Source organism: Rhineura floridana, chromosome 2 (assembly GCF_030035675.1).
Source record: "Rhineura floridana isolate rRhiFlo1 chromosome 2, rRhiFlo1.hap2, whole genome shotgun sequence".
In the NCBI taxonomy this organism is placed as follows: domain Eukaryota; kingdom Metazoa; phylum Chordata; class Lepidosauria; order Squamata; family Rhineuridae; genus Rhineura; species Rhineura floridana.
The window spans coordinates 52,115,293-52,127,752 of record NC_084481.1 but is presented as its reverse complement, the minus strand read 5'-3'; the positions used below and the strand labels follow the sequence as shown (position 1 = coordinate 52,127,752).

Genomic DNA, 12,460 nt, shown 5'->3' with positions numbered 1-12,460 from the left:
TGGAGACTTGACAATGGCAGAGATATTGCCCTGGAGACTTTCTATAGAGAAGGGAAGGCAAAAACAGCATCAGTTATGTGGAAAGAATTATCTGCCATGCAGATTGTGCTGGATTTTAAACATAACTTTCATGCAGCTCTTTACTTATCTGAATTTTCCTTCCTCCCCCCCCCCCATCGGTTATATAAACACTGAATATGTAAAGTAAAAATCAAAGCTAAATCCACAGTTTAAATGGTCCACTGTCTACCTTAATATCTGTTGTTTATTTCTAGTTTTTGGACTTTGAAGAGCACTATGAATTAAAAAAAGGCTGGGCTGTCAAAATGGCTGTTGTTTTCAGTAACACAGCTCAGTCCTGGAATATGTGAAATAATAATGCGGCTTTGAGCATGTGCAGAATGTTACTTAGTAACCATCCTGTGCCTGTGCATTTAGGTTGAAGTACCAGGACTGTCTGGGTACATTACATGGTTTGAGCTCCAGCAGCTCTCTTAAAAATTATGTACTGGGTTTGATGCTCACAGAGTTGGAATTCTAACCCAAGAAGAAGGTGGGGCCCCACAGATAATGGAAGGCAGCCACATATTGCATCAGATTGTGGCTCCTTATAATCCATCATTTAGCCTTAAGCATCAAGGCCAAGAGGTGAGTCAAACAAGCATTTGAGATAAAATGTGAGGTATGCTAGAGTCTGCTGTTTAATGGTGTGTGTTTTGATTAAAATAAAAGTTAATTTTCTATTTCTATTTTCTGTTAACCTAACACAAGTAAAACATTAAAAACTGAAATTCTTAAGATCATAGCTAAGTAACCTGGGTCCACCCTGAACTCCAGCACAGAATGCTCACAATTAACAAGCTACCTAGTCAGAAATTTTAGTTGTGATATCTACATGGAATGTGCTTGTTCAGAGGCAATATACCAATGGGGACACAACAACAGTGCTGAGGACAAACAGCAGTGGAAGGCTGTTGCCTTACTCTTTGCTTGTAAACTTCGCAGGAGTTCTCCACTGTTGGAAACAGGATGCTGGACCAGATAGTTAGGTTTATGGTCTGGTCCTGCATAGGCAGTTCTTAAGACCACAAGAAACTCTTTTGCTGGAGCAGAGTAAAGGTCCAGTATTCTATCTCCCACAGATGTGAACTACATGCCCCTTGGGAAGCCCATAGGCAGGGCAGGAAGGCAACAGCCCTCTTAAAAATGTTGTTAGCTGGCATCGCAATACAATGATAGGAACATAGGAAGCTGTCTTATACTCGAGTCTGACCATTGGTCCATCTAGCTCAGTGCTGTCTACAATGACTGGCAGTGGCTCTCCAGGGTTTTGTCCCAGCCCTACCTGGGGATTGAATTTGGGACCTTCTGCATGCAAGGCAGATGCTGTACCGCTGAGTGTGGCCCTTTCCCAATATGGAGCAATTGAATTTGAGGTAGTGGCTTCTTTAGTGTCCTTCTTTAACCCCCCCCCATGCTTTTTATCGTGTGAAGGGTGTCCATGTGCTTTCAGGGCACTCTGATGTTCATGTACTGAGTGTGGGTATCTGCATGGGGGAGCCAATACATGCATACCTCTGGCTACATTTGCACCTTACATTTAAAGTTCTGTTATTCCACTTAAAACAGTCCTGGTTCCTCCAAAGAATCCTGGAAGCCTGGGGACTGTAGTTTGTGAAAGGTGCTGAGAAATCTTAGGAGACCCCTGTTCACAGAGCTGCAACTCTCTGGAAAGAAGGGTTGATTGTTAAACTGTCCTGGGAATTGTAGTTCTGTGCTGAAGTGGGATAATAGTGCTTTAAATGTAAGGTGTGGTGGTGACCTCTGTGAGAGTTGGAACCCTATGTGATTGGGGTTCTAGCTCCTTTGGAAGGCTTGCTTTACAGAAATCAACACTCAATACATGGAGATTTGTGGGCGGGGCCAGGGAGCTGCCTGACCTCATGGCCGGGTCAAAGGTCTCTTTAATCATATGGACCCCCTTCATGCACATAGGGGGGGCTACTGTTGTTATTGTATCTTTGGGTGACAAATTTGCTTGTTCTATAGACAATAATGAACTCTTGCACCTCAAGTTGTATATTTTTATCCTGAGTTTCTATCTTTTTAAAAATTCTTTTCACTTTATCTTTAACGTTATCAAAAGCTTGATCAGTCCGTTCTGGTTTTAGCATCTTAATCATGTATCAATTTATCTGTGTGTGTTCCCGAGCTTACTGGGAGATGTGGGGTTGCTGAGAGAAAAGTTCACATGCAGGCTGAATATCCTGCACAAAAGAGTTCATGACTCACGTGTGTTGTGTCAGAGTTTTGTGCAGCATGGCTTCTTCTAATGCATATGCAAATACACTTGCTGTACAATTAACGATGATTCACTTGCTTTAGTAAGAAATAATTTAAGCTTTAATTTTAATTGGGAATACTGCCCTCTCCCTCCAATCCCTCTAAAAGCTTAACAGTACAATCTCTTAAGTAGTAGCTTCCATCCTCAGACTCTCAACTCCCCCCCCCACTCAAATCTAGTATATTAATTTTATTATTATGGATCCTCCTCTGCACACAGCTCCATCACGTTATGCAAGATAGCATTACAGAAATTTAACTTGATCATTTATATGATGTATTTATTACAAATATTAATAACCTGCTCTTCACCAATCCAGATACCAGGGCACCTTACAGAACACAAAATAAAAACAATCAGCCAAATCATATTATGCAATATATGCAATACAGCTAAAACAACAGAGTAGATTAAACAAATATTCAGTTTACACAGGTTAAAATGTCTGGGGTTTGTTTTTGGTTTACTGTTGGTGGCTTGTTTGAGGGAGAGAAATTACAAGCCCAGATCTGAATGTAAATGGTAAGACAAATAATGGTTTAGCTCCTGGTAGTGTGGCAGTAGTAACAGGAGTGGAAGAGAAGCAAAGCAGTTGCAATTTTGTAACTCCATCAGCATGCTTTGCTCATTTATGCTAAGCCATAGTTTAGCTTAGCATTAAGTGTGGACGAGGCCAGTGAGTCAGTTTGCCATGCCTTCAGCTATATCGATACTATTTCATAAATAGCTGCTCCCTAGGACAGTTAAGACTAATGTTTTTGTTGGTTAGCTTGTCTTCCATAGGACTGTGACATTTCCAGGCATGGAGTTAGTTGTCATTGCATTTTGTTTTTATGACATGTGAGCCACTTTGTGTGGGCTGTGCTCAAAAATCGGCCTATAAATAAGTTAAGAATAATTTATAATATGTAATTATTATCATATGTGTAATGGTTGACATTTCATAGCCAATAGCCTAATTTATCAGGTGCATGAACAAATCTGGATGTTACCTATGGAAGCTCCTGGAACACTTAACCCTGTCTCCCTCTGCACCTTTTACTCAGCAAGATGTGATTTCACCTTTTGTTTCCACCATGTTGGCATAGTGGTGGTAAGATAATACATAAATTGGTATCGCAGGTAAATTGGTATCACTTGCTCAGAGAACTTTATGCTATGGGGCAACATACAAATGTTGTAAATAAATAAATAAATGACAGACTGATGAAATCAGCAATGGCTCATATATTTCATTGGATTTTTGAACTGGGAATTAGTAATGCTAGTTAGTTCTTTTTTGTTGTTGTTACTGTTTGGCTAAATTGTGATCCCAATTAGCCCTTATGTCATTAGATCATTAATATTTTATCTTTTCAGACATGATTCTTGATCAACAAGTAGGCTCAGGACAGCTCAGTGAAGATGTTCGTCACAGAGTCCATGAAGCTTTACTCAAACAGCACCACCATCAGAACCAGAAGAAGCTAAGCAACAGGATCCCAATAGTCAGGTCCTTTGCTGATATTGGCAAGAAACAGTCTGAACCTCATTCCATGGACAAAAATGGTAAAGTGTCATGTTACTTTAGTAATGGTTACTTGCAGCTCTTTATTAAATGAAACATATGACTGTATTCCACACCTAAACTTGAAAGCAGTTGGCACCCCTGTCTTAAACTACTGCATCTTCCTGTTTCACTGGCTTAACATCACTGTAACACCTGCATAACAATATATATCACATTGCAGCACATTAGAGAGCATTCTTCTCTATAAGTTTTCCCTTCTGCCATTGAAATCCTAGGGAGAACAGACTCGTCCTTTCACTCTGGAAAGCTAACATTATAAGATATGGGAACAGAGCTTCCTTGGCAATGGCCCAGGAATGATAGAACAGGGTTCATGATAGAACTTGCCAGCCTGGTAAGCGGAATGAGAGGCCAACAGGGCAGGTCGCACAACCTTCCTGTTTATGCCAGGTGCTTAGGGAGGTACTCTAGTTTAATTAGCTTCTCCATTTTTACACTAGCTTTTTTTTTTACTGGTGGTTTGGGGTATATGCTGTATTCACACACATTTGATTTTATCAGTTTGTTGTAGATTAATCGGACAGTATCTTTACTGATGTCATATATAAACCATTTCATGTTTTCTAAGATATAGGGGAAGGCATTTATAGCAGAACGTAAAACAAATATTTTGTGATGTTCTGTGGATGCAGCTGCCATTATCTCATTGCCTAAGCAATTAAGGCTTGGCCCATCAAGTCTTTGGGATTAGAAAGGACCAGGAAAACCTAATTATCCTGTCTTCAAGAAGCATTTATCAAGAGATTTTATAAGTAAATAGGTCTGTCCTTGTGCCATGAGACAAAGCCCTCAGCCAAGATGAAATCAATCAATTCCAGGTAAGCTGTTTGACGATTTTAGTTTAAATGTCTTAAGGTGTGGTCTACAGACTTCTTAAAGCTTGATACAGTTCTACCTAAAATGCGTTTTGTCCATGGTGTGTATGGGAAAATCAATACAGGTACACTCATATTCTGTGTTCCATTAATATACAAGATGCATCATAAAGTATGTGAGTTGGCTTTAATGCAATTGCAAATTATAATGTAATTGAACAGATTGTTGCCTTTTCAAGTTCTTACTGGTCAAAGGTAATTATTTCCAGTGCCACATAAACTTTTTTGTGTGGTTCCCAATGACTTTTTAAAAAATCACTGAAAAATCAGCGAGATGTAGAAAGTGTTGCAAGTAATGGGCGAGGCATTCTTGCTAGGGCACCACAGACAGCATAAGCCTGGATCTGGGAGTGCATTTTTCTAATCCTACTTTCAATAATTCCAACACTGTAAAGCAATCAGCATACATACTTAGATTGCATTCAAAAATAGAAGTAAGTATGGCCCTCCTTTAAGGTGAAAATATTTTGGACTTCAGTGGATGCTTTTCTGAAATACTGAACTCTAATCTTAAAGCCTCTCATTGTACCATGCTTACTTATTATTAACAGTTGATTGCTTAACTTGAGACTTATTTACACTGAGGTGCTAAACGTGTGCCTGGACTATATTGTTTCAGATTGTGGTTATGGGGCTCATATGAAAACTAGATGTTAAGGAGAAGCTTTTTAGCTTACTCTTCTCCTTGACATGCTAGTTTTCTTTATGCAGGGAATCATGTGAGCCACTGCCTGCAGTCTGAGGTGGTACAAGTCAGACACAGCTTGACAACCTTAGTGAGAACTAGTTCATTAGTTTTCTCACATCTTAGGAAATAATTGTTAAAAAATACTGTGGAACCAGTTTTGTTCTTAAAATAGTCTAAAATCATTATTAACATTCAAGGCCATCAAACATTCTCAAAGAAATGGCACAGCCAACATTATACCTCCCATGTACCTCTAATATGCAGTACATAGCACAGGTTTGAGAGATGATATTGCATGCTTCAAACACATCATTTTTATAGTCTTACTCATTTTGAGGATACAAACTTCTTATCGTGATCTTCCTTTGTTTATTTTATTTATTTGTAATGTTCAGGATTATTTAACAATTTATTCTTTCTTTCCAGGAGTTCTGTGGGATTCATGGTAGTGATTTTAAATCTGTCACCATGAATGGTAGACTTGCAGCACTGTTAGCAAAATGCTGAGCTAAAATATATACCACTGACATAAAGGGGATATGTGCTATCACACCAACTTTATATGGGCTTAAAAATTACAAGAATTTATTCCCAGAAACTGTTTTTAGTAACGCAACTCAGTCAATGAATATGTGAAGTAATAATGTGCACTTGAGCATGGGCAGTATGCTACCTAGTAACCCTGATCTATCCCCACCCACATTTAGGATTTTCTGGACACATTGCATGGCTTAAGCTCTAGCATGTCTCCTCTGAGAATTTATTCACTTGAGTTTCATGCTCGTAGTAATCACTTGCTATCTAGGCAAAAGTTTATTCTTTGCTGCTTCAGATTCTTGTCCTGCATTCCTTTAACATTTAAAGTCATTTCATCTTTGTAGCATCTGATCAAGTTGGGGCATCTTTTCTCTCAATGGTCAGTGTAGCAAGTCTTTATCTATTGATTCCACCACTCCCTCACCTGCTGTACATTCATCCTTTTCAATTTTATTACTTTTGTTCTTGGAAAATGCTCATAATCCAGAATCTTGATGTATAGGACATGTAACTTGATCATTTTCACCTCATAGCAAACCTTTTATTCTCCCTGTGTCCTTGTGCTCATAAGTAAATGTATGTAATCTAAACTCTGCTGTTGTGTCAGTCATCTTCACATTTCTTTTTTCTTTTTGGTCTGTCTTTGTTGTATCTGTCTCTAACAGGCTCATCTCATCTCTGTACCTCCCTCATCTCCTAACCTTTGGGTTCTCTAAGCTCCTTGAAGGTCCAGAGGTAGTGTACTACAAAACTATCTTGCATGAGCTTTAGGGCAATTCAAATGCTCATTCATTATTCAATTATAAAGCCCATCTTGAAAAAGCCCTCCTTGGATCCCCAAGATCTAAACAACTTTCGCCCAATTTCAAATTTACCATTCTTGGGCAAGGTCATTGAGCGAGTGGTGGCCAATCAGCTGTCAACGCACTTGGATGAAACGGATTATTTAGATCCATACCAATCGGGTTTCAGGACTGGACATGGAACTGAAACAGCCTCGGTCGCTCTGGTGGATGATATGAGGAGGGCATTAGATAGGGGAGAATTCACCTTTCTGGTCCTCCTTGATCTCTCAGCGGCTTTTGATACCGTCGACCACGGTATCTTGCTGGATCGTCTGGAGGGATTGGGAATAGGAGGTACAGTATTAAACTGGTTCTGTTCCTTTCTCTCCGATAGACACCAGCAGGTGGCATTGGGAGATGAGGTTTCAGACCCTTGGCCCCTCAAATGTGGTGTGCCACAGGGCTCTATCCTCTCTCCCATGCTATTTAACATTTATGTAAAACCGCTGGGAGCTATCATCAGGAGGTTTGGGCTGCAGTGCCACCAATATGCGGATGACACTCAGCTCTACCTCTCATTCAAGTCCTCACCAGAGTTGGCTGTGGAAACCATGTCCAAGTGCCTGGAATCTGTGAGTGGATGGATGGGAAGAAACAGGCTAAAGCTGAATCCTGAGAAAACGGAAGTACTGCTCGTGGGAGACAAAGGAGGGTTGGGAAATATTGACCTGGTGTTTAATGGGGTAAAACTGCCCCTGAAGGACCAGGTCCGCAGCCTTGGGGTGATCCTTGACTCCGGGCTGTCCATGGAGGCCCAGGTTTCATCGGTGTGCCGGGCAGCTTGGGGTCAATTGCGTCTCATCCGAAGGCTGCAACCCTATCTTCCTATCCATCAGCTCCCACTCGTAGTGCATGCTCTGGTCACCTCTCGTTTAGACTACTGCAATGCGCTCTACGTGGGGTTACCCTTGAAAACAGTCCGGAAATTACAACTGGTACAAAACACGGCGGCTCGTTTACTTACGAAAAGCCGCCGTTATGATCATATTACCCCAGTGTTATATAATCTTCACTGGCTTCCAGTTATTTTCCGGGCTCAATTCAAGGTGTTGGTATTAACCTTTAAATCCCTACACGGTTTCGGCCCAGTTTACCTGATGGAGCGCCTCCACCGTCATAAAGTGTGCCGCCCTACAAGATCGGCCACTCAGGGCCTTCTCTCGGTTCCGCCGACTAAAGTGGCTAGGTTGGTGAGGACTCGAGAGAGGGCTTTTTCTGTGGCGGCCCCCACGATCTGGAACTCCCTCCCAATGGATCTTCGTCATGCCCCTTCCCTAGATATATTTTGCCGGGGTCTGAAAACTTGGCTATTCCATCAGGCCTTTACGACCTTTGAGACTTCCAAGGTGAACTAGTCCTAGAACTGTAAAAACAATCTACTAAATACTGTAATTTTTGTATTATACTGTACTGGCTATATTGTTTATTGTATTTTATCATGTTTTATTGTAAGCCGCCTAGAGTGGCCATTGGCTAGATAGGCGGCCTATAAATTAAAGTATTATTATTTATTCTTCTTCTTCATGTTTTCACAACAGTTTCTTCAAGCATGACTTTTTCATTGTTAATCTGGTGAATCATTTGATCTTCAGGGTTTCTAACAAGACCTTCCAGAATGTTGTTAATAATCATTCCATTGTTGGGCTCTTTTTCACACCCACCCACCCACACACATGAGTCTCAACACACTTCTGTTCTGATTGTAGAAATCAGAATTGTTTTGAAAATAAAAGGATTCATTTTCATTTCATAAAAATATTTTTACCACACACACAGAGATTAAATAAAAACCCAAGACTGGTTCATACCACAAGCCTTGTAGCTTAACACTCTGCAAAGTTGCATCAGTTTTCTATCAGCTTAACTATCATGGCTTCTTCCAAAGATTCCTGGGAATTATAGTTTGGGGCACTATGTTATAAAACCCTACAGCAGCCTTTGCCATCCTGGTGCCCTCCAGATCTTTTGGACTACAGTTCCCACAGCCCTAGATACTACAGCTGTGCTGGCTAGGGCTGATGAGAATTATAGTCTAAAAAACCTAGAGGGCACCAGGTTGGCAAAGACTGCTCTACACCCACCCTCAGAGAGCTACAGTTCCTAGGATTCTCTGGGAAGAAGGAATGACTATTAAATAGCATAAGACTTAAGCTTAGGGAGTAAGCCCCACTGAACACACTGGGACCTAATTTTCCAAGAACACATGCATAGGATTGTGCTCTAAGGAATGTAAGTAATCCCATAGGGTTCTAAGCATGTCTTCTGATAGCTGCCAGCTAAGTGCCCTGGTAAAGCACAATCATTGCAATAGCAGTCAGCCAGCTTTCAGTTGCCTCATGATAGTGATTTAAACACAAGTTGAGTTGTGAACCCTGGGGAAGCAATGGAAAAGTGGCTTCACCAAACTTGTATTTGAGGTTCTACGCAGGTCCTTTCAACTCACATTCTCAGCACCTCAGTTTGGTTATTTCAGCTGGTCCTAATTATTTTCAAGATATTTCGAGTGGGAAAAATATGTTATTCTGTTCCTACAAGAAATGAATGAATCATTTGCCTTGGGAACATGGTATATAAAAAAAGTCTTTGCTTTTGATTCCATGTTTCCTGTGTATAGAATACGAAGTGTACATGATACTCTAATTTAAACACCTCTTTCACTGAACGTTTTTATTATAATAATACAGATAATTGTTAGTATTCTGTAATAACCGTTTTTTCCAGCAGGTCAGATTGTTTCCCCACAGTCTGCACCAGCCAGCATTGAAACCAAAAATGATGTGAGCAGAGAAAATAGCAGTGTTGACTTTAGCAAGGTAAGACTTTACTGTTTCTACCAATCTTTGGATGGTAAGAATGTAGTTTAGCTTTGTGCAATAAAGCATGTTTCATCTCAGTGTTATGAATTGTTACTGAATTGTTAGTGATCATTGATTCATACCACCTATATTTTACTCAGAATACAAGGAGGTGTATTTAATAACTGAAAGCAAACTATTTCCCCCCTTGAAAATTCTGGGTCATTCCATTCCATATCACTGTGAAGACATCATAAAACTTTAGAAGAGACCAATGGCCTAATTTGGTATAAGAAAACACTGTTTAACATCAATCTGAGTTGAAAGATTTTTGAGGCCCAGTGACAAATCAGTGTCATAGGAATGCTCTCGGGCCATTCCCATCTCTGACAATGGAGCATGGGAAAAGAGAAATGCTTGAAGAGAGAGAGAAAGAGAGAGAGAGAGAGAGAGAGACTTGAACATCTTTCCACAGCTTAGTCCAGATGCATGTATCCACTCTTCCCATGTATAGCTACAACCACAAAACTAATAATGGGTAAACGTAGCCCTCTGCATTTCCCAGACTATAGATCCAGCTTGTTTTAGCACTCTAATCCTGGAGGGTCTTTGGTAAAGGGTCTCGCACTAGACTTCTCCTTTCTTCTCATTGGCAGTCCAGCAGCCAGTGAATGGCCTGTAGCTCAGTGGCAGAGCACATGGCCTTGCATGCAGAAGGTCACAGGTTTAATTTTTGGCATCTCCAGGGAGAGCTTGGAAATACCTCTGTCTGAAATCCTGGAGAGCTATTGCCAGTCAGCATAGGTAATACTGAGCTAGGTGGACCAATGGCCTAATTTGGTATAAGGCAGCTTCCTATGTTTCTTGCCCTCAAAAGTGGCTTCTGCCAGTTCTTTCCTGGAACTCGTCTTTATCCTAAGTGTGGTTAGGACTAGTTAGCCAATGAAAGAAGGTGGACTCCATGATGATGGGATTCTTTCCCCAAAGAGCATCTTTGGAGAACCTCCAGCCTGTGGACATAATTAGGTCCACCAGACTTCCTCATTTGGCCTGCTCACCTGCACCGCATCTGTTGTCAGGTGTGGGGCAGGTAAAGAAACAGCTAAGTTGAATGGGTGTGTGTAGGCACTGTAGATTGGTGGCACCAGCAATGTCCAGTACATAGTGTTTTACAAGCTCTGACAGTGAGCTGATCTTTGGAACTTGTATGGGACTGTGCATGGAAGCCCCAATCATCAGCTAATTGCTGAAGGCTTGCATGGGGCTGTGCACAGTGCTTTGCAAGCCTTGCTGATCATCTGATTATCAGGGCATCTGTGCATGGCATTACGCAAAAACAGGTCACCTGATATTGTGACATCAAGTGATTGATAGGTGGACATCCACCTGTCAAACGTGGCCACAGGGGAGTGGGGGAGATAAGGATCTGGCCCACCAGCTGGATTCAGTTCCCCAATCCTGGTTTAGAGATCCACATTTTGGCTGTTCCCAGGACTCCATGATTCATTCATCAGATGTTGAGCATTTATACTGCCATACAATCAGTTTCTCCCCAGATTTTTTGTCTTAGCTAAACCCAAGTTCTGATGTTGCATTTTATTTATTTATTTATTATTTATTATTTGATTTATAACCCGCCCTTCCTCCCAGTAGGAGCCCAGGGTGGCATTTTAAGAGGCAAGAGCAGCTGGTGGAGCCAGTCCCATGTTGTTAAATTGTAAGATGGGAAGGAGTGCTCCAATGATTTATCATTCACATTTGCTATAGTCCTAAACTGTCCCTTTGCCTTTGATATGGTGACTCAGGAGTACAATGCATCTGGGTTTTTCTAATAGAGCTATACGTCAAGCTACAATCTGATTTCTTTAGCATGCTTGTCTGCAAACCAGTTGATTGCAAAATCACATTTAAATAGGTTTTAACTGTTTGTTAAATCTTAGCTTTTGTGTCATGCCGTGATATTTCATTGCTCATTGCAAAGAGTGTATAAAAGCACAGCTGACAAAAGAATGCCAGGGAAAAAGTGGAGGTCTAGTGCTTGACTTATTGAGAACCCTTGCAACAACTTTTGAGTAGACAGTTATCACTCCAAAGGCTGCTGTGTCATTAAAGCACATTTGCATTAGAGGTAGGTTGGACAGATGCAGCTATGGCAATTGGCCTTAGCTGACCCTAACTGGGGCGAATAAAGACTGAGCAGGATATTTTCAACCGTGATTCTCTTCTAAGGGAATTGATGCAAGCAGTGCTTTGAATCTGTTGTTGAATGTGACATCCAGTCAATGTAACTGAGCCAGAAACTAGTTATGTGCTTGCTCCATCTGGTGCCAGACAGAATATGAGAAGCACCATTTTGTACCAGCTGAAGTCTGTTAATTGTGCGTGCAGGGACTAGGAGACCAACAAAAAGGGCATAACAGTAGTCTATTTGGGATGAAACAAAGACATGAAAAAGGACACCTGCAGCAGGAAGAGAGAGAGAGAGAGGTGAGGACCTACTCTGGCTATCTTTCTACAGTGATTGCAAACAGAGTCTATTTCTAAATGTTAGTACTGGTTCAAAACCATGCTATGTCAGTGCAGTTGGCAAAAGCACAGATCCTCTACCCAACATTTACTGTTTTAAAAAGCAAACACCCCACCACCCTTCAACTACTCTGAAGGCTGCAGATGTGCTCCCACACCTTTAAATTATTCAAAGACAAGAAAAAAATATGAAAACATAAAAATAAATCCAGATAAATTTCTCAGAAATTTCTGCAAGTTTCCCAAATAGCACCTCACTAAATATGACCTTACAGCTCAA

General features: G+C 40.9%; 1 protein-coding gene across 8 annotated transcripts in view; it reads left to right on the top strand.

The window, feature by feature from the left end:
• SLC4A10 (solute carrier family 4 member 10) overlaps positions 1-12,460 on the top strand; it is a 307,201-nt gene that overhangs the window by 208,296 nt on the left and 86,445 nt on the right. For 5 of the 8 annotated variants that reach the window (XM_061608640.1, XM_061608645.1, XM_061608642.1 and 2 more), the window contains 3 exons: positions 3,704-3,892; positions 9,581-9,672; positions 12,043-12,141. In XM_061608640.1, coding sequence (XP_061464624.1) covers positions 3,704-3,892; positions 9,581-9,672; positions 12,043-12,141 — 380 coding nt within the window. The remainder of the gene's footprint in view (positions 1-3,703; positions 3,893-9,580; positions 9,673-12,042; positions 12,142-12,460) is intronic. The other 3 variants (XM_061608641.1, XM_061608644.1, XM_061608643.1) reach the window with 3 other exon arrangements.